General features: G+C 45.0%; 1 protein-coding gene across 1 annotated transcript in view; it reads right to left on the reverse strand.

Annotated features, from left to right (window-relative positions):
- Positions 1-22,767, reverse strand: part of FER1L6 (fer-1 like family member 6) — a 173,224-nt gene that overhangs the window by 92,250 nt on the left and 58,207 nt on the right. The window contains exons 8-15 of the mRNA XM_002692627.6: positions 21,835-21,991; positions 21,076-21,262; positions 19,662-19,854; positions 15,918-16,270; positions 12,000-12,108; positions 10,928-11,111; positions 4,779-4,899; positions 3,117-3,217 (exon numbers count right to left, since the gene is read on the reverse strand). Coding sequence (XP_002692673.5) covers positions 3,117-3,217; positions 4,779-4,899; positions 10,928-11,111; positions 12,000-12,108; positions 15,918-16,270; positions 19,662-19,854; positions 21,076-21,262; positions 21,835-21,991 — 1,405 coding nt within the window. The remainder of the gene's footprint in view (positions 1-3,116; positions 3,218-4,778; positions 4,900-10,927; positions 11,112-11,999; positions 12,109-15,917; positions 16,271-19,661; positions 19,855-21,075; positions 21,263-21,834; positions 21,992-22,767) is intronic.

The following is a 22,767-nucleotide window of genomic DNA, read 5'->3' on the forward strand; positions in this document are numbered from 1 at the left end:
CATTAGTTACCACTGTAGAAAGATGCTGGTGATACATTGTTGAGTGAAAAAGCAAGCTGCTGAACAAAGTGCAATATTTGTAAAGAAATAGAGCATTCTTATGAATGTGTATGTTTGCAAATGCACAGGAAAAAACCCAGAAAGACCAATCAAACTCTGCTCTCTGAGTGGGATTGAAGAGAGAACTGAGAACATTTTTACCCTACCCATCCTGCGTTTTGTTGTCGTTGTGAGATGAGCCTGTAGTACTTTTGTGATGAAAAGAATCAGCTACAAAGGAACAAAACGGGGGTAAGAGGCCAAACCTCCCAGCTCGGGGTCCCACACAGAAGCTCTGCCTGGTGGCAGCTGAAGCTTCGCCAGAGATTCTCTTTGGGCCTACTAGTCATTGCATTTTCTCTTAGTTTTTAAGAAAACTAAAAGGATTCTATTTTGAGGAAGGCGTCTTGTCACATGTCTACCTTTCTTTCCTAGAGGCAGAAGGAATCTGTTCCACTCCCAGGATGGATCAGCTCTAAGAAACATGATGAACGCTTCTAATCTCTCTCCCTTCCGCACAGGGGGAGAAATAGCTTATTTCCCCCTCAGAATGGGGGTAGATAGATGACTTTGGCTCCTGACTCTGATCATTCTTCATCTTTTAGACCCGCCAACTGTGGGCTGTGGGCAGGCTCCTCACTTCCACATGGCAGGTGGTCTGGTCCTTCTAGGGGGAAGCCCCAAAGTCAAGCTGCTCAACTGCCAACAGGTTGGGGGAACCACAAAGCGTCCTCGACCTCAGGTCCAAACTGCTTTCTTAAATCCCTATTTACCAAATAGAAAACAAATGTCTGATCCCTGTCTGACCCTCATGTATATTTTTCAGTTGGTTTAAAACTTGCAGAAAAGAAAGGAATGATTATCACATCAAGCAACCTCCTAGTAAAGAAAAATTTTCCAGCTATTAATTTGCCCACAATTTCTAAAAATGATCATGAAGCTTTTAAAAGATACTTCAAGGGAATTGCAGGTGGCACTTAACTCACAGCAGGAGTAGCACTGATTCATATTGCTTCTGTGAAAAACAGAACAGAAATCAAGATAGAAAAAACACGTATTTATCTCTCCACTTTCTTCCTTTTTTAAAAAAAAGTAAAAATACTCGGGTAGTTGAGAGATTAGAAAAGACAAAACGTGCAAAGCAGAACACAGAAATTTAGCTATCTGCTGTCTATTTGTTTTTTTCTTTCCATCAAATGAAATGCCACTCCTTTTCCATTCATTCTATCATGACAAATTCTCACTGTTTGCTCGAGTATTGACTGATTCATTTCAAGAGTTAATCCAAGGTGTTTCCTTTAAGGGAGGCAGCCTCTAAGATGGCCCCCACGATCCCCGCCTCCTGCTGTTCTTGCCATCATATGATTCCTCCCCTTTGAATATACATTAGTCCCAGGGATTGATTTCTGACAGAACCCATCAAGACTGATGGGCTGTCACGTCCAAGATTAGATAATAAAAGACCATGATGTCCAGCTTACTGGCATGTCCTCTCTGACTCTTCTGTCTCACACACTCTGATGAAGTCAGTTGCCACGTTGTGAGAGGTGGCGTGGAGAGGCCCATATGGCAAGGAATTGAGGATGACCTCCAAACAACAGCTGGCAGGGAGCTGCAGTTCTCAATCCTCCTCAATCCAACAGTTTATAAAGAACTGAATTCTGCAAATGACCACGTGAGTGATCTGGGAAGTGAGTCCTTCCCAGAGGAGCCCTGAGGTAACTCTAGCCTTAGACAATGCCTTGAGTGCAGCCTGGGATAGGTTCTGAGCAGAGGACCCAACTAAGCCACATCTACATTCTTGACCCAAGAAACTGTGAAATAATAAATATGTTTTAGTCACTTAAATTTGAGGGTTATTTGTTACTCTGCAATTGGTAACTGACATACCCTACTCATTTTTTTATTATATTGTCTACTTCCTGGAGTAAGAGTCATTAATTGGTGCTTATTAATGTAGTGTACAAAAACTTCTGTTAAGTACCATTTGATACAATTTATCCATCTAACTGGGAATCCCTGGTTGGTCAGCAGTAAAGAATCCATCTGCAGTGCAGAAGATGCAGGTTCAATCTCTGGGTCAGGAAGATCCCCTGGAGAAGGAAATGGCAACCCACTCCAGGATTCTTGCCTGAGAAATCCTATGGACAGAGGAGCCTGATGGGCTGCCGTCTATAGGGTCACAAAATTCAAGTACAACTTAACAACTAAATCACCACCACCAGCAGCCAATTGCCAAATAGTTGTTGCATGTGTGCTAACTTGTTTCAGTCGTGTCCAACTCTCCGGACTAGCCCACCAGGCCCCTCTGTCCATGGGATTTTCCAGGCAAGCATACTGAAGTGAGTTGCCAAGCCCTCCTCTAAGGAACCTTCCTGAGCCAGGTTATGAATCCACATCTCTTAAGTCTCCTGCATTGGCAGGTGGATTCTTTCTTACTAGTGCCACCTGGGAAGCCTAAATAGTTGCTGCTGCTGCTGCTACTGCTGCTGCTAAGTCACTTCAGTCGTGTCCGACTCTGTGGGACCCCATAGACGGCAGCCCACCAGGCTCCCCTGTCCCTGGGATTCTCCAGGCAAGAACACTGGAGTGGGTTGCCATTTCCTTCTCCAATGCACGAAAGTGAAAAGTGAAAGTGAAGTCGCTCAGTCATGTCCGACCCTCAGCGACCCCACGGACTGCAGCCTTCCAGACTCCTCCGTCCATGGGATTTTCCAGGCAAGAGTACTGGAGTGGGGTGCTGTTGCCTTCTCCGAAATAGTTGCTGAGTACCTACCAAATGCAAAGAAGCATGCCAGACACTAAGACTGCTAGCAATTTTCTTGTTTCAAAAAGAATCTCTGCAGTAAGTCTTTCTTTTCTTCCCTTTTCCTTTTTTTTTTCCTTTGCTTTATGTTTTAGTAAAGTATCAGAAAGCAATAGTGAGCCCACAGCAGCTAAATTACTGAACAAAAGAAGATGGATGTAACACTACTCAATGTTCACTTGACTGCATGTGAAATTGACTATTTTCTAAGGTAAGTAAAAGCTGATTCCATACAGCTCAGCTCCCCAGATGCCAGCTGTCCCTCCAGTACCTGCTTTGACTGATAAAGTCACTGAGCACCATCTTCATCTTCTCTTCTGGGGCTTCCTCTGAAATCTTAATCAGTTCTTTTACTTCCTCTATACCTTCTTCCTGAAAACAAACCACGGAGGTGGAGGGATGAGAGATGGGAATGAAACTGTCGTGGAGACACTGATTCTAACATTCACAGAAATTATATTCAGCTCATATTTTGTTTTGAAAAGGAAAGAGGCAAGAGATGACACTGTCCGTGAGTTATGTGAGCTGGAAAGGGATATGTGAGAGGAATCACAAAGGGAAGGTGCAAGATGCCAAAGCAGCATGTTCCCTGGTTTTCTTTACCCCCGGGGGCTTGGGTGGGACAGCGTACATTTATTGCACGTAGGTACTATTTTAAATGGGCTTCCCAGGTGGCTCAGTGGTAAAGAATCTGCCTGCCAATGCAGGAGACAGGAGTTCGATCCCTGGGCCAGGAAGATGTCTGGAGGAGGAAATGGCAACCCATTTCAGTATTCTTGCCTGGAGAATCCCACGGACAGAGGAGTCTGGTGGGCTACCATGGGGTCACAAAGAGCTGGACACAACTTAGCAACTGAGCATGCATGCACACTGTTTTGAATACTTTCACACATTCAATTCCTCAAAGAATTCTGAAGGAAAAGAACAAGATATGATAGGAGAGGGTAAGAGGAAACATCAAAAAGCTTCTCTGAGGAAGTGCTCGAACCTGAGCTATGGAGGCTGACTGGGCTTCCTTGGAGAAACAAGATGAGGAAAAGCAGCCCAGGCAGAGGGAAGAGCATGGAGGTGGCTAGCTTGGTTTCTTTGAGACACTTGAAAGGAGACCACTGTGCTTGGAATAAAGTAAGGAAGAGGAGCCTGTGAGAGACAGGACCAGAGAGGTAGCAGGGCTTGACTTTGGAGGGAATTATCTACTGTTCGGAGAAGGCAATGGCAACCCACTCCAATATTCTTGCCTGGAGAATCCCATGGACAGAGGAGCCTGGTAGGCTGCAGTTCATGAGATCAGTAAGAGTCGGACACGACTGAGCGACTTCCCTTTCACTTTTCACTTTCATGCATTGGTAGACTTAAGATTTTATACTAGTTGAAGTTAAGATCTGTCAACTTTGTGAGAATGCTGTCCATCCCCTGACCTTTGGAGATGAGGAAAATGGTCTATCCTTAGGTTCTATGGGCCTTCCAGGTGGCACTCATGGTAAAGAGCCCACGTGACAATGCAGGAGACTTAAGAGAGGCGAGTTCTATCCCTGGGTTGGGAAGATCCCCTGGAGGAAGGCATGGCAACCCACTCCAGTATTCTTGCCTGGAGAATCCCATGGACAGAGGCGCCTGGTGGGTTTCAGTCCACAGGGTCACAAAGAGTCAAACACGACTGAAATGACTTAGCATGGATCATACTAGGTACTATAACAGGTAGAAGCAGAGCAGGGATTTGAATTTGGAGAGCTTGATTTAAAGGTGAGGAATTTTGCAAAATGTATTCTCATTTCCCTGGGTTCACATGGCAGGAGCCATGCGTCATCCAAATGCAGAGGCCTCAATTCTTTGGTATTTGAACTGAGGCCAAGACCCTCTTCTGAGTGGGAAAAGATCCCCTTTGCCTCCAGCTTCCCAATATTTGAATCCATCACCCATCAGAGTCACCTACCAGGAGGTCTGCCATCTTCTCCAGCATGTTGGACCAATGCAGCCTAAACGTCTGGTCTCCCCAAGAACTGACAAAGTAGACACAGGGCTTCTTGGCCTCAAATGGCAAATAGTTGTAATTCCTGGGAAAATACATTAGGTCTGGAAGTTAGTTGGCAATCAGTGTTTTTCAGGCAATTCCGGTCACATGTTCATGTTTCATACATCCTGGGTGGACTGGGGAAAGGATGGTGATAAAATAGTCACATTAGTAATGCCACCCTTAGCCTCTATCTGGGGACCTATGAACACTAAGCAATGAACAGCCATATGGCTACAATGAAGAGGTAGTAATGGCTACCACTCTGACCCAGGGCAAAGCTTAGAATGATCACCAGAAGGCAGGATTCAATTGGCAAGCCCTCTTCAAGGAAAAATTCTCTTTCTAATTGAGAGAAGGGAGAAAAACTAACATTTTCCTTTCCCTTTAAATCTATATACTAAGAACTGACTGTGTAAGGATCAACTGAGATAACAGAGGTGAATGTATTTTATAAAGTGAAATCACTAGAGAATTGTAAGAAGGTAAAATAATATTAATGAGGATGAAGTCATGTGCTTCAAACTCAACTCCAACATTCCATGGCTGCCATCCATCCATCCATCCATCCATCCAATGTTGGTTGTTGCTGGGCATTAGTGCCAATAATATATTGATCGGTGACCCACTTGACTAAGAAAGGACCAGAGAGATAGCAAAGTAGCTGGAAGGGGAGACATGGAGCCAAAGAGAATGGTTGATGGTGATGGTTGGATATGCTTAAATGATGGTGAGAAAAAGATAGTTCAGAGGATGAGACTGAAGACAGAAAAGAAGGGACTAACTGGGAGAATTCAGTTCCCAAGAATGTGGATGTGGAAGCAGGTAAGATGGGAGAGATGTAGCCTAAGGTTGAAGTTCCCTGCCTAATGACAGCTATATTCATTATAGCTAGCTCTTACCTAGCTCTGCCCCCAGCCCCCTGAAATTTTCCCACAAACATCTGGGTGTGAAGAGAAACATGTAATGCAGGCAAGAGCACATTTCTTGTCATGGGCATTGCTTGGACAGGGGCCCTAATAAATGTGGACAGTGTTAGGAGTCATGAGCTTCTAGAGGTTGGGGTGGGGGGAAAGTGAAAGAGAGAGCTTTGTTTCCATTCCAAAACCTACAGAGGACTTCAGCCTGAAAGAACGCATGGTTGTTCTTTTTAGCTCTCCAACCTAAGTCTCTTCTAGAGGCCCTAAAGTTAGCAAAGATGCTCTGTGGTCTGTTCTGCAGAAAACAAACCAGCAGGCAACCATTCAGAAGAGAAGCCAAATAAGTCCTTGGCAGAAACTGAGGTTACGATTACAGCACGGGAACAAAATAAAACTTAACAAATAAGGAAGGTCAGAAACTGCTCTTTCCTTTATCTTGTTAAAAATGATGGCACTGAGAAAAACAAATGTCGTATAATAGGGCTCATATGTGGAGTCTAGAATTGAGAGAGATGAATGTATTTGCAAAGCAGAAATAGACACAAACGTAGAGAACAAACTCCTGGATACTGATGAGGGAAGCAGGGGTGGGATGAACCGGGAGACTGGGACCGATATATATACACTATTTTGTACAAAATAGGTAATTGATCACAACTTACCGAATAGCACAGGGAACTCTACTCAGTGCTCTGTGATGACACAAGTAGGAAAGAAATCTTTATTTTTCCTTTTGAACTTTTTATTTTGTATTGGCGGCACTAGTGGTAGAGAACCCGCCTGCCAATGCAGGAGACGTAAGAGACAAGGGTTCGATCCCTGGGTCGGGAAGACCCCTGGGGGAGGGCATGGCAACCCACTCCAGTATTCTTGCCCGGAGAGTTGCACGGACAGAGGAGCCTGGAGGCCACAGTCCATAGAGCTGCAAGGAGTTGGACACAACTGAAATAACTTAGCACAAAGCAATTAACAAAGTTGTGATAGTTTCAGGTGAACAGTTAAGGGACTCAGTCACACATATACATGGATCCATTCTCCCCCCAACCCCTGTCTCATCCAGGCTGCCACATCACATTGAGCAGAGTGGGAGGAAATCTTAAAAGGAGAAGATATATGTATACGTATAACTAATTTACTTTTCTACATGGAAGAAACTAACCCAACATTGTAAAGCAACTACGTGTGTGTGAAGTCGCTTCTGCTAAGTCGCTTCAGTTGTGTCCAACTCTGTGCGACTCCATAGACGGCAGCCCACGAGGCCCCGCCATCCCTGGGATTCTCCAGGCAAGAACACTGGAGTGGGTTGCCATTTCCTCCTCCAATGCATGAAAGTGAAAAGTGAAAGTGAAGTTGCTCAGTCGTGTCCGACTCTTAGCAATCCCATGGACTGCAGCCCACCAGGCTCCTCAGTCCATGGGATTTTCCAGGCAAGAGTACTGGAGTGGGGTGCCATTGCCTTCTCATGTCCAACTCTCTGCGACCCATGGACTGTAGCCCACCAGGCTTCTCTGTCCATGGGAGTCTCCAGGCAAAGTAATTATACTCAAATAAAAATTAAAAACAGATTATGGCACTGAGAATCCTGCAACTAAATAAATTCCTACTTGATGTTGTGCTCTGTCCCAAGGTTTCTTTGCTCTGGATGATTCTGTGCTAACGGTGTTCAAAGCCTCTGTGTCTTTGGCTCCCAGGTCCTCCAGATCTTACTGGATCTACAGGGCTCAGGATGCGGTATTTTTCTCAGGCAAATGACCGTGCAGATGGAGAGCAGCAGATGGGAGGGTACCACGTTGCCAGCAGAAAGAGACGTCTAACAGTTTGAATGGCTGCCCTGATGTGCCATCAGCCTTGTGACTCGGGGCAAGGGTAGGCCTGGAACCCTGAGAATCAAACGGTAATCTGACTCTGGGCTTGTGCTCCAGTCTCATTCTTGCACTCCAGCCCCATAAGTAAATTATATGTAAATGCACATGCTTTAGAAAACTGGAAAGCCCAGAGCAAACCCAAGGTGATGTTTCAAGAGTCAGGCTAAACCACTCCTTATAAGGTGGTATTTCAATGGAGGCAACAGACAAATAAGTTGTATGTGTGTGTTTGTACATGTGTGTATGTGTGCTCATGGGTGTGGACACTGTGAGTGCATAGGCATATGTGTGTGTGGGCATGCCCAAGTGTGTTGGGGTATATTCTATTATAAAACCTTCTAATTCAGATGCTGCCATTCTTGGCTTACCACTATGTGGACAGAGCTTCAATATAGTGACAGGAATATACAGAAAACCCCCAAACATCAGCATGACTTAATTTGGTCTCTTTGAGTGAGCCAGTTAGTACTGATGCGTGGCCTGCTGAAGGATTCTGTAGCACTCTCATCTCCTTTAAACCCTTCCCATACTACATCTCCTGATATTACCATCACTATCAGCAATGGGCTAGTCTAACAAGGTGGGGATGTTTTCACTGCCTGGTCCCAGAGAAGGATGCAGAGTACCACTGAGAGCCTCAGAAAAGCCTCCCAGAGCTGCAGATCCTGCTCAGTGATGTCCTCAGGTTTGACACTGGACAGAAAAACCATTAAAGGATGGGGAAGTTTGGGGTCCTTTTTGGTGCATGTAAGGGAGGATGGGCCATCAAGCATGGCTGCCAGGGGGCCAAAAAAGACCCCAAAGAAGGTGGTCCTTGGGAGGGACAGGATTTAGAAAATGTGCAGCCATGCCCAGAAATGAGAGGACATGCATCCAGGGTTATTTTCACTTACTCCTTCCTACTTTGTCCCAGACAATCGATTTCCATCCTTAAACTCATCCTCGCTCTTTAGGGTGTCACCCTTTTGTGACCTTTGCCAACTCTTCACCTCCTCCCCCTCCCACTCTCTTCCCCCATGGTATCTGGTACCCAACTCGGTTATAGCACTTCCTTAGCTCATTCAAAAACAGGTACGAGTATCTACTACATGCCCGGTGCGGAGATGAGCAGATACAAAGGTGAGCAAGACACAGTCCTTTGCCCTCTGACTGCTCACCATCTGATAGAGAGACAGACGAATAAAAACAGGTGAATGCAGCGTGAACAGTGTTTGATGGAGCTCAGTGGAGAAGTCCAAATCAGCCTTGGGATTCAGGGAAGGGAACTTGAATTTACTCTTGAAAGGTAATGGGAGCTAGCCATTCTGAGGATGGCGCTTATTGCCTGGCAGAGGCAAGAGCGTGTTCCAAGGTCCACATGGAGCAAACAGCAGGATTCGTCTGGGGAATGGCACTGGAGAACTGGTGGAATTTGGGGAATGGCTGGAGTTTATTGTAAAGAAGTGGATGGGGATCAAATCAACAAAATATGGCCCCTGAGATTAAGCCTGAAAGGCATAGGCAGGACTTCCCTGGTGGTCCAATGGTTAGGAATCTGCCTGCCAATGAAGGGGGCACAGGTTTGATGCCTGGTCTGGGAAGATTTCACATGCCACCAGGCAACCGAGCCCACGTGCAACAACTACTGAGTCCACACTCTAGAAGCTTCGAGTCACAACTAATGAAGCCCACACGCCCTAGAGCCTATACTCCGCAACAAGAGAAGCCACTGCAACCAGAAGCCCTCGAACCTCAACTAGAGAGCAACGCCTGCTTGTTGCAACTAGAGAAAGCCTGTGTACAGCAACAAAAGACCCAGCAATGCCAAAAATTAATTATTTATTTATTTTTTAAAAACCACAAGCAGCCAATGGATAATGTCAAACTGGGGAGTGGGGAGTTCAGATGGATAGTTCGGTGATTTCCTTGATGCAGGTCCAAGCCAAGTAAGAGGTGTTTAAAATAACTTACGCCAAAGATACCAGTTGACTAAATTAAAGAAATGGCAGTAGGGAACACGCTTGAGAACTAGAATTAACCAGACTTCATCACTGACTGGATGTGGGTAGGAAGGGAAAAGAGAAGAATTGACAGATTTCCACTTTGTGGCTGAGAATGCAGTGAGTGGCAGGACCAGTCTCTGAGATGGGAAAGACAGGAAAAGGGGAAAAGTTGCCTGTGAAGACAATGAGTCTGATGACTAGCTTGGGGACCCCCAAGTAGAGGTGTTTGGATCTGCTGCTCAGGAAGGCCATCTGGGAAAATAGATGTGAGAGTTCTTGTGATTCTAACAGTGGTCACTAAGCCATGGGTTCACGCCCAGAGACACTGTCTAGATTGAGAAGAGTAGACTAATGAGAACTAGCAATGTGATTTCAATCCCTTGACATGTAATGAGCAATCTTCTCTTACGACAATCCCGTGAGATCATATTTTTTTTTACTCCTAGCACAAAGCTCAGAACACAGAAGACTCTCACTGCATGCGGCTTTCCTTTCTCATAAGCCACTTGGTTGACATCACTGTCTTAAGACAAAGTTCTATAATTTCACTTCTCTTTGCATGTTGAAATGTCATGTGGGTTAAAGATCGGTAAGGGTGCATGTAGGAGCCCCAGTTGTTTTCTGAAATGGTCTTTTTTCATGGCTAAGAATCATTTCTGAGTTCTTCAGTTTGCGCCCAAAATAAGATAAGAAATGATGTAATTAATAATTCCACCAAGTTGAATTTACATTGTGTTCAAATGACTATAAAAACTGTTGATAGGATTTTGGGTGGAAATTTAACTTCTGACCTTCCTATATTGTTATGCTTCAAAGTTATAGGATAAAGGGAGCTTCAGATATGGTCATAAGAACCATCGTCATCACTCTGTCCTTGAATGAATTAACTGGATGTGTCATTTGGAGAGTTGTCAACACGAGAATTCAGGAGAGTGGCAGTTATCCTGTCGGTCTAGCCTGTACCTTGCACCCATAACTAAGATACAGAATGTTTCTAGTTTTAGGGAAGAACTGAATCAAACGGTCATGGAAATGGGTCACATTTCCACAGTCAGAAATCCTGGCTACTCTCACCTCCTGGGGCTCCTGTGCGTGTGTGCTCAGTCACTTCAGTCGTGTCCAACTCTCTGCGACCCCCTGGACTGTAACCCAGCAAGCTCCTCTGTCCATGAAATTCTCTAGGCAAGAATATTGGAGTGGGTTGCTATTCCCTTCTGCAGGGGATCTTCCCAACCCAGGGATCAAACCTACATCTCCTGCATTGCATTTACTTCCTGAGCCATCAGGGAAGCTGCGTCTCCTACCTGTTCCCTTCTGTCACGAGTGGCTTCTCTGGGTGAGTGGTGGAGACGAGGGGAATGGCGGCATCATGGGCTGCGTCCCCTTCTCCTTCGTGCAGCAGTGGCAGAGTGTCTTCTTCAGCTGAGTCCGCTGACTTCTTCCTACTCCTGTGATGCAACCCTCCATCAATCAGGTTCCCAAAATTACCTGTAGAGCCAGTAGCAAGGGGAGAAGGGCCAGATGTCAATAAGTAGAATCAGGCTGCTTGGCAGAAAGGATCCAAGCTTATGTCTTCCCAGGGCAGAGTAATAAGCTCTCAGTATGAAGGCAGGATGATGGTCAGATCAAAGAAATAAGATTAGCAATGATACGAAGCCATCATCAGCTTCCATCTTAAGGTCTTTTTTTTTTTTTTTTTTAATGACTTAAGTTACAGATTAACTGGATTCCTTCTCCATTTTTTTCTGCTCCAAAACTTCCCAAATGTAAATCAAGACCTTCTCTGATGGAATGCTCTTTCTTGGAGTGGTTTTCCCAGGTGCACATCAGTCCAGGAAGACTGCTGGAAGTTACAACAACAGCATCTATTATACACACAGCATGCCATGTGCATTAATTCATTAAACTCTTGCCATAGCTTCGTAAGGAATTATCACTATTCCCATTTTATAGATGAAGAAACCAAGACCAAGAGAAATTAAGTGATCCTAGGGTCAGGGAACCAGGATTAGTAGTCCAAGTCTGTCTGAATGCAAACTATACTCTCAATCTTTTTATTTTAACTTTTTTTAATTGGAAGATAATTGCTTTACAATATTGGGTTAATTTCTGCCATACGTCAACAAGAATCAGCCATAGGTATGCATTTAAAAATTTTTTATTATTTTTAATTTATATATATATTTTTAATTAAAACTACAAAAACAAATCTATCCCTTACATATTGAGTCTAGAGTGGACAAGGAGTTATTCATTTCTTCCTGAGGTGCAAACCTCCAACAGAATGCTACCATCTGCATGTAAGGCATTGATTCATTCAAGAAAGAGGTATAAAGTTCACGCCATGTGCCAGACACTGTGCTTGTCTGCACTTACCAATAGAAACTTCAAAGCTAATGGGTTTATCTCCGATCCTCCGGTCTATCATGGTAGCTTCGAAAAATGCTCCAAAGAGTAAAAATTCCTCATGTTTTTCTGGTACAATCTATAGAAAGAAAAAAAAAATACATTAGACGGCCCTGGATCTTTTTATAGTAGGAGGAAACTGAATCAGTGAGGCCAACCTGGTCCAGGGTGATTTATAGAAACCTGAGTCTTGGTGTCAGCCTGATAGGGTACATCACTTTCACTCTAATCAGACTGGCAGGAACCAGGACCTACACACTGCAAATCCCAGTTCAGCCATTCGCAATGATGTAATCTCAACCTTACAATCAAATCTCCTTTCATTTTAAAGGTAAGCTTGGTATATGTATCTTGTTAAGAGAGTGATGGTTCCAGAAACCAGGTGACACATTACATTTCTGAGTGAGGAGGCTGAATGAGCTGGAGCTTTCATGCTGTGCTTTCCGGCTTTACCCTTGGATTTATTGAGCCCAACGGAAACAGCAGTAAGGTTCATTGAAGGAAATACAGCAGCTGTAGTTTCAGAGGGTAAGAGCCCCATTCAATCAAGAGCTCTTAACTCTGTCTCTTTCTCTCTCTCTCTCTTTTTTTCCGGCCACGAGGGATCTTGGTCCCCCCAATCAGGGATCGAAGCCATGCGTCCTGCATTGGGAGCACAGAGTCTTAAGCACTGGACTACCAGGGAAGTCCCCTTCTCTCTTTTTGAGACTCTTTCTTCACACACAAGCCCCCTGTGCTGCTGGCATCAGCAGGAAATGTTTCTATTGACCAGAAAGTGTGGGATAGGGTGGGGCCAGATGCTGACTCTTAGTCACAGCACGTGCCGCTCCTGCCTGCCACCACTGTGTCCCTTGGCTGTAAGCCAGCCCCTTATCACGCCTTCCTGAGGCCAAGTTTACTCTCTGGGAGGAGGTTAAAAATCACTCAGAGACCCAAAGGGAATGGAGGCCACGGAGCCTGGAAGAGGGACCGCAGGTTCCAAGGCCAGGTGATCCCCTCTTTAAATCCCAACTCTGCTGCTTCCTAGCCGTTGACTGGGCAAGCCGTGTCTGCTATCCAGGTATCATGTTCCTTGTCTGTGAAATGAGCATCATAGCAGGACCTACATGGGGAAGGAATGAGATCACCCATGTGCAGTACCTAGGATAAAGCCTACACACGCCAATGCCATAAGTGAAGTCACCATATGTATTTCAACAGGTTATAATTCATGTCTTAATCCCATCCACCCTTCAAAGTCCAATCCAGAAGAAGCCTCTTCTTCTGGAAGCCTCCCCTGATGCCCTGAGCTAGAAAAACGATGATGGTAGTGTTTACAGAACTCTTATTGTGTGTCAGATATGGAGAGAGTAGCATATTTTACACTCCCATATGTAAAATAGATAGCCAGTGGGACATGGGGAGCTCAACTGGTGCTCTCAACAACCTAGAGAGGTGGGATGGAGTGGGAGGTGGGAGAAGGTTCAAGAGGATGGGGACACATGTATACCTGTGGCTGATTCATGTTGGTGTATGGAAGAGACCAACATAACATTGTAAAGCAATTATCTTTCATTCAAAATTTCTGGATCACTATGCTATACAACTGAAAATAACATGGTATTGTAAATCAACTATACCTCAATAATTGTTTTCACTTTAAATAAACAAGTTTTAAAAAAAGAATTTTACCTGTATTATCTCATGTAATTCTTGTAACTATCCTATGAGAGGGATCTTTCTATTCTATCCATTTAAAGGTGAGAAGCTGTAGTTTCATGAAAGAGTAAGATATCTGTTCATAGTTACTAAACATGATTAATAGTAATTGAGCACTTACTATGTGTCAGACTCTTTTCTAATAAGCACTTTGTTGTATTAATTCATTAAATCATCATTATAAGCCTATGAAGTAGAGGTTATTATTGGAAATAAACCTAGGAGCTTAAATCACTTGCCCAAAGACTCAAACAGATACTTGTCCAGAGACCAGACAGTAACCATTGCACAATACTGCCACATCTTAAACCCAACTCTCTTATTTGGGAGCCCAATATTTTAATCCTTACACTGCACTCACCCCAGGAGATAATATGACTTTATCTTTACCTGCTTAAGGCACTTTATCACATTCTACTTCCTATACATTTATTTTGTAGGTCTTATCTCCCCTTCTTTACCATAAATTTCATGCAGTCAGACTCTATTTTTATTCCTACCAATGCTGAGGATTTAAAAAGGAACACAGGGCAGGAATAGAGATGCGGATATAGAGAATGGACTTCTGGACATGGGAGAAGAGGAGGATGAGACAAAGTGAGAGAGTAGCACTGACACATATATATACTACCATGTGCAGAATAGCTAGCAAGCAGGAAGCAGTTGTAGAGCACAGGGGGCTCAGCTCTGCGCTCTGTGATGACCTAGAGGGGTGGGATGGGCAAGAATGGGAGGGAGGCTCGAGAGGGAGGAGATATATGTATCCTTACAACTGATTCATAATGTTGTACAGCAGAAACTAACACACTGTAAAGCAGTTATATACCAAGAAAAAATAAAAATAAATTTGAAAAATAATAAAGATGAACACAAGGTTTGACAGAAGGGAGATAAGCTTTGATGGTGATGATGACAATGAGTTTAAAAAGCCAGCATTATAGGACCTCATTTGCCCAGATTCACAATGAGAGCAAGGCTGCAGCAAGGGAAATTAGAGCTGCGGGAACCTGGAGAGCTGAACAAGAAGATGCTACAAAAAAATAGATATTATCATGTTAGTAAGGGCAAGCTCTGAGCTACTGAGGCTCTGGGGAAGGCAGAAGCTGTAGTGTGGTAGTTTTAAGTTATGTCCACAAATTCTTGGAAAAGCCTCCCCTTAAAAGGTGAAGCCTCATTCATTCCCCAACCCTATTTCAATGTGGGCTGGACATGTGGCTCATTTCTAACAGTTAGAATGTGGCATAAATATCTGTGTGATTTCCATGGATTTGGGCAAAAAAGACATTGCAGTCTCTGCCTTGCTCTCTTTTGGATCATCCACTCTGGCAGAAGCCAGATTTATTAAATCCCAGCAGTAAAATTAAGTGGTTCTTCCAAGGCTAAGTTGACCCACATACTAAAAATCCTTCTGTGTGTTCTAGTCTCTACCGGGAATGGACAGCTCTGGGAGACCAGGCACCCCATCCCTTCCCCATCTGAAATTAAGAGTCTGGCTGACCTGAGAAACACCCTCCCAGAGGCAGAATCAAGCTATAATCTACCCACCAAAATATAAAATGCCTTCATTTGCAGTCACAAAGCACTATTGCTGAACTTAAAGACTGAGAGCTTAGTCACGGTTTATGTTCCTCTTGGGGTCCCAAACCTCTCACCCCTAACACAGAACTGGGCCAGAAGACGCTACTCTGCTGTTTGCTGAGTCACAAGCAATGATAACCATTCCCTCCAGTGGTGACTTCCCCACATGCGTGGGGCCGGGGAACAGGTGTCTCGGTTCCTTGTGTCCCTGCTTGTCACCCACTCTTCCTCCTCTTCATCCCTCATCCCACATTATCTCATCCAGAATGCATGCTGAGCTAACAAAGCTAAACACAATTAGGCCCCACACAGAGTTCAGTCCATCACCCGGCCACCCACTCCCAACAGCTCCTCCAGAGTGCTTTAATTTTATTTTACTTTGGTGTCCATGGGAATCTGTGTTTGGTGGGGGATGCAGACAGAATGCAACATGAGCAGATGGCTATGTTGTGAGCAGGAAAAGGCAGAGGATCAGCCCCGAAATATAGGGCTGAGTCAACACACATTTTGCAGGGGGCGCAACACCTCTGTGGGTCTCTGGGGACCCATGGCAGATGCTGTCTCTGCGCTGGGCTCAGGGCACAGTCTCAGCGGAAGCGCGCTCAGACCTACCTCTGGGGGCACGTCGAAAGGCTCCACCTCGACCTCTGTTGAGTTGGTTTTGTCTGAAGCCTGCTGGGGTTTGCCATCGTCAGTTTTGTCGCCCTTGTCTTTACTCACGCCTTTGGAAGATTTGCCATCTTTGTCCTTCGGAGACAACTTGAACTCCTTGAGCGCCTTGGAGAATTTAGACTCCTGTGACCCTCCCGAGAGGATCTCCACAGCAATCTCCACCAAGATCCTGCCCCGGTATGACACGCCTTCTCCGAAGCCTTCATTCAGTTCCTGGTAGTCATCCATCAGACTGTGGTTCCTGGGTGAGCCATACAGGTTAATCCAGGCAGGTCCAAACGTGGGCAGGAAGCCTAGAAAGAGCCCAAGCTTTAGTTGCCTGGTTATGCTTTCAAGCCGGTTACTGCTTGATGAGAGTTGTGCACATTTGTTTAGAAATGTAAAGTATAAAGAAAAGACAAGAGAAAATATTTACAGACTATCCCATCATGGGGAGTTCCCTGGTGGCCTCCTGGTTGGGATTCTGGGCTTTTGCTGCCATGGTCCAGGTTCAATCCCTGGTTGGGAAACTGAGATCCCACAAGTCATGAGGCTCGGTCAAAAAACAAAACAAAACAGGACATCCCGGACTTACCTGGTGATACGGTGGATAGGAATCCACCTTGCAATGCAGGGGACACTTGTTCGATCCCTGGTCTGGGAAGATTCCACATGCCACAGAACAACTGAGCCCATGCACCACAACCTTTGAGCCCATGTGCTATTGTGCTATAGCACAATGTGCCTAGAGCCTGTGCTCAGCCAAGAGAAGCCACTGCAATGAGAAGCCCATGCACCGCAACTACAGAATAGCCCCTGCTCTCCAAAACTAGAGAAAAGCCCATGCATGGTAACCAAAAATAGAATAAAATTAAAGAAAGAAAGACATGCTACCACAATTGGCATTTTGCTATGTTTCTTTCTAGTCATTCTTCCATGTATATGTTTAGACTTGTCCATAATTTCAGCAAGACTATGCTGACATGCATTTTCATTCATCAAACTTTTATGGACTCCTAACACGTGCCAGGCATCATTTTAGAGACGAAACATAGAGCCCAATGGAGATTAAATCAGATACAAACACGAAACAAATACTCACATTAAAAATGCTATGAAGGAGCTATATCTTGTGCTTCAAGGACAAAAAACAGGCTGCTGTGGCATGAAGAGGAATCAGGCAGAGAGAGGAGGGTTCTGGGCAGAGGAGAGAGCATATGGCATTGCAAAGGAGCTTGGAGGCAGAAGGAACTGGAAGAGAAAGCCAGTGCGGCTGGAGTCCAGAGAGGGAGCAGGTGAGAAGAATGTGGAGAGGCGAGTGGGTCTGTCTTTATCCTAGAGATTATGGGACTATTCTAGAGGAGTTTGAGGAAGGATGTGACCTACTCAGATGTGTGTTTTTAAATTCACTCTGGCTGCCATGTGAAGGGTTCTAAGAATGGATGTGAGCACACTGGTTCAAGGACTCCTTCAACATTAAAATTCAAGACATGGATAGCGGGGACCAGTGTGATGGTAGTGGAGATTGAGAGAAGTAAATGTTCTGAAATGTGCTCTAAACGTAGAACTGAAAAGACCTGGTGATTTTAACTTACTCTTGGCATAAATTGTTTCCTTTCTTGATCCATAGCATCTGGGAAAATGTAAGTGTCTATGCAAACATCTCTTTGGCAACTGACTGTTCCTTTTGTTTTCTTTTCTGCAGCATGTAGGATCTTCATTCCTGGACCAGGGATCGAACCTGGGACCCCTGCAGTGGAAGCTCGGAGTCTTAATCGCTGGACCTCCAGGGAAATTCCCAGAATGTTCCATTTTGACTGGCAGTACAGGATGGTGGCCCTGAGCTTGACTTCCTGGGTTCAGATCTCAAGTCTCAGCTCTGCCATTTTCAAGCTGTGTGACCTTGGAGAAGTCTTTCTGATGCCTCAGTATCCTCAACTGTAAAATGGGGATGCTAATAGTACCTATCTCAGGATTATCTATTGGGATAATCTAATCTATCAGGATTAAGAGAGATAATATTAAGTGCTTCACTGAAGTCTTTAGGAAATGCTCTAAAATATTAGCTGTTACTCTTAATAAGTGATTGTGTGCTAAATCTCTTCAGTCGTGTCCAACTTTTTGTGGCCCTATGGACTGTAGCCCTCCAGGCTCCTCTGTCCAAGAGATTTTCCAGGCAAGAATACTGGAGTGGGTTGCCAAAACCTCCTCCAGGAGATCTTCCTGACCTAGGAATCAATATGTATCATAATTTGCTTAACAATTCTTGTTGACAAAAAGTTGCCATATGCTTTATTATTATCAATAATTCTAATACCTGAAAGCTTCCTCTCTCCATCCCCTCACCCACTGCCCTATTCCTCCATGGACTAGATTCTATCCTGCCTTTAATAAATTCTATGAAGTAGTGCTATTGTTTTAAAAGAGGTAGGAAGATTCTATAACCCATGATATCTACTTTTTACTATCGCTATACATCTCCCCAAACCCAACAGAGTGACTCTGAAAAGTTGTGGGTAAAACACGTCTTTGCCTGGTTGAGAAATCCTATAGATGGGCAGAACGTGCTTTCTCCATAAAGCAACCTGGGGCAAACATTTCCATAACATGGAAAGTTAAATGGTATATATTTATTAAGGCCTTTCTATGATGACACTCTTGTGCAGGGAATAAAAATGTGTAAAAGTTGTTCTCTGCATAAGCCAAGCCTTTTACAGTATAATGTGTATACACACATATCCACAAATACATACATTAATTAACATAAATTTGTAGTGCAGAGAAAGATTCTCTTGAGATTTAAATAAAGGGAAGGTGGGTTGGGATATGTAGAGAATTATCAGCTATTAATTTAGATTTTGCTAATAGAGTAAGTCCCCTACATATGAACATGTAAGTTGCAAACTTTCAAAAAGTTGCAAATGTGTGCCAACCCTTGTATGCCAGCTGTTGTACTGTACTACTGTACTTTTCAAGGCACTGTACAGTAAGATTAAAAATGTTTTATTTTTTGTGTTTGTTTTTTATGTATGTATGATGTGCAGGAAAAGTATTATAAACCTATTATAGTACAGTACTGTATAGTTGATTGTGTTAGCTAGGTACTTAGGCTAGCTTTTTGGACTTACCAACAAATTGGACTTATGAACACACACTTGGAATGGAACTCATTTGTATGTAGGGGAATTACTATAAAGAGCTTTATCCAGGGTGAAAATTCTTTGGACTGACTCAATGAATTAGCTGGGACTCTCCATTCTTGCCCTGGCTCTCTGCAGTCAGCTCATGCTCATCAGTAGTTGAGGGAACCATATTTTTTGAACCATTTAAACACAGTAAAACCATTCTAAGCTTGTGAGCCATACATAGATACATGGTAGTTCAGCTGTGGTCCATGAACCACAGTTTGCCAACCTCTGATCCAATCTAAAGTCTTCATTTTCCAGTTAGGAAGCATAAAGCCCAGAGAAAGCGAGTGACTTCCTCAAGAACACACAGCAGTGTTCCTGGAAGACCTGGGCCAGGGAACAAGCCTCATGGTTCCTAGAGTCTGGCTCTGTCCACTACCCTAAACCAACCCAAGCCACAGACCATGCAGAGACGGAAAGTGCCTAACACATCGCCTGCTCCTCTGGCTTTGAAGATGAGGCTCTAAATGAATCATTTCGAGACCCCAACCTTGAAGTCAGACATGTGAGGCCTTACCTTTATCTCCATCCTGTTCATTGGAGATCTTCTTCAAGTCAATGAAGTGGGTTGCCAGCACTATATCATTCATGCTGCCTTCATCCCACACCTGGATTTTTACCCTCCGACACAACGGAGGGAACATTTCCTTGAAGACCACCTGTTCATGCCACACGGGATCGGCACAGTTCTTCTGCACCGTGGTTCGCCCCTAAACACAAAGCCAGGAGGATGTGAACCACTGAAGGAAATGAAAGAGGCCTTTGACCAACTAAAGAAAACTCTTCACACCAGCTGGAGATATAAAGTAAGTTGCCAAATTAATGAACCTGTTTCCACGAGGCACCCATGAAAATCAGTTACATCCCATGAACATAACCAGTGTCCTGCTCTGTGCCAGACACCGTGCTGGGCATCTGGGACAAAAGGAGGGTTGTCACAGGTCCTCCCCCAGAAAGTTCTCATCATCACACTGGGTTGAGGTGAAACTGACACCTGTGTTATTAAGGCATTCCATGCATTTCCGGGAAGACAGCAGATACAATTAGACCCTGAGTTTGCGCCGTAAAAGTAGGACCAGGGATTTCCCTGGTGGTCCAGTGGCTAAAACTCCATGCTCCTGATGCAGGGAGTCTGGGTTTGATCCCTGGTCAGGGAACTAGATCCCACATGCTGCAACTGAAAGAGCCTGTGTGCCATAATGAAGATGAACGATCTCACGTGCCTCAATGACGATCCAGTGCAACCAAATAAATAAATATCTTTTAAAATTAGGACCTGGTACAAATCCCTTCCCCAGTCTAGACCTCAGTTTCCTCATCATACAATGGAGGTGATATCCTATTTGGAGGTTATATATGTCCCATATATGCCAATGGGACCCAAGACAAAAGTAGTCCAAGGTCCACCCTGCCAAAGGGAGGAGCTGGGTAGACACACGTGTGTTGGCTGAAGCTTCCGAGTCCAATTAATCAGGATTAAGCTCTGACCATGTGCCCAGGCCCTGGCACTTCCAATGGCTCTTGAGCGGGGAACAGCTGGACACAAGGATGTCCAGGCTTACATACGATAAGGACAAGCTGGGTAGATTGTGGAGCAGATTGAAGGGGAGGTGGTAATTCTCTGGGAATTGAGGACTGGCCAATAGCTCAGAGAAGGAGCCAGAGGTGAGGAGGGAGGCCTGCCTGCCTGGGTCCTGAATGGTGGTTCCCCCCGCCAGTTTTTCTCTATGAATCTTCCAGGAAGGTGAAGGTGAGAGGAAGTAGGTGACTCTCCCCTACTTTCTTGCCACGTGCAAGGCCTTCTGGTGACAAGCCTTCTCTCTCCAGGCATGTCTTGATTTTGATTTTAATGTCCTTTACCCAGCGATGTCCTGGGGTAAAGAGCAGAATTCCGGCCCAGGTCTGCCGGGATCGCAACAATGGACACTCACCGTCTGCCCAGCGAAGGAGACCTCCACGAAGGGATCCACGAGGTCCTTACTGTCACCCACAAATGCTTTGGTGACATTCGCCATGATGCTGGAGTTCACCTTGGGCAACCCTTCGGCTTTGTAGAGTCTCACGTAGAACCTGGCCCAGGGCCTCTCTGATGGAAACCCTTGAGGGATCAAGAGGTTCCTTGAGGGGGACAAAAATGAAACATAAAAGAACTGTTTCACTTGAAAGAATAGAAAGAAGAGGAAGAGGCAATTTGGAGGCAGAAAGGAGCATCCTGATACAGGAGAAAATATCAGGATGCATCACTAAAATAAGTTTTCTTCCTGGCGTGAATGACAGCGCAGGGCATGAATAGAATGAATGTGATAAACTGGTTCAGGTTCCAGAATTACAGAATAAACACCTAAAAGAGGTGCATTAAACCTTTCCATTTCATAAGCCAGTGGCTGAAATTATTCTCCCTTCAAAGAAAAATCAGCTCAATTCAGATCCATAGGATAAGCTTGGGAATAGCTTACCCATTGTGGGTTGGTATAGGAAGACAGGCTGTTCTTGTTCTAGAAGCTGCCCTCCCAAAGGATAGTGGTGCCTTTGGTAGGACATCTCATGGCGCCCCTGACAGAGCAGAGTCTGGGGGGACAGGCCTCTTTAACTTGGCAGTTCTCAAGAACCCGTAAGGAAGGGGAGAGGGGAAAGACACGGAAATGGGACATGTCATTTCTCTTGCACGGTCCTCCATGGGCCTGTCTCACTTTTCTATTTGCTCCTCGGCATCGGAGGTTTTGGGGTTGGGCTTTAAGACATCTCCTTTTCCAGTCACGCTGATGTCACACTTCAGGTACCCCTTCGTGCCAGTCCTGATGTCACCAGGATCCGTGAGCAGGGCCCACTTGTCACAGAACTGATGACCTGCAAGACATCCCGACAGCTCAGATACCCTGCACAGATGCACCCAGATGCTCCACCCACTTCCTTCCAACACAAACCTCCCCACCCTCTGCTCCCCAGGAGGGGCTCGCTCATCACAGTTAATTCCAAGTCTCATGCTGCCCCTCTCTCCTCCTTCCCCTCCTCTCCTCTCTCCTCAACCACTTCTCCATCTTTTTCCCCAACCTGCCACAGGGATTTGGGAAGCCCTTAACCAAGTGGAAAATGCCTGGACTAGAGTCCAGCTTTGACCGGAGAGAAGGACACGAATGCAGTGTAGAAGCCATGCCTGAGGGCCTTCCCTGGGGGTCCAGTGGCTAAGACTCTGTGCTTGCACTGCAGGGACCACTGGGTGGGAAACTAGCATCCCATATGCTGCACAGTGTAGCCAAAACAGAAGAAGCCACACGTAATTCCACAGGCCACAAGTGCCACTCATGGATCTTTTTTCTTGGCCTACACAGTGAGTCCAAACTTCAAAGGCTCTCACAAAATCTAGACTTTAAGCTTATCTTTAAAAAAAAAGACACCTGTTAGATCTGGCAGTACATAGTCCACATTGCCACACGGTGGCAGGTAGGAAAGGAGCTGAGTAGATGCTATTCCTTCCATGGCGCTATGTGCCCCGCCTCCATCCCCCCAGCCTCCCTCATTTCCCACGGCGTTAAACCCAGTCCACTGCACTCAGTGATGCCCACTGCCTGGCCCCGGTGGTCATGTGAGTTGGAATCACTGTTGAAGAGAAAGAACCTTTGATT

The sequence above is a fragment of the Bos taurus genome, chromosome 14 (genome assembly GCF_002263795.3).
Source record: "Bos taurus isolate L1 Dominette 01449 registration number 42190680 breed Hereford chromosome 14, ARS-UCD2.0, whole genome shotgun sequence".
NCBI classification, from domain to species: Eukaryota; Metazoa; Chordata; class Mammalia; order Artiodactyla; family Bovidae; genus Bos; species Bos taurus.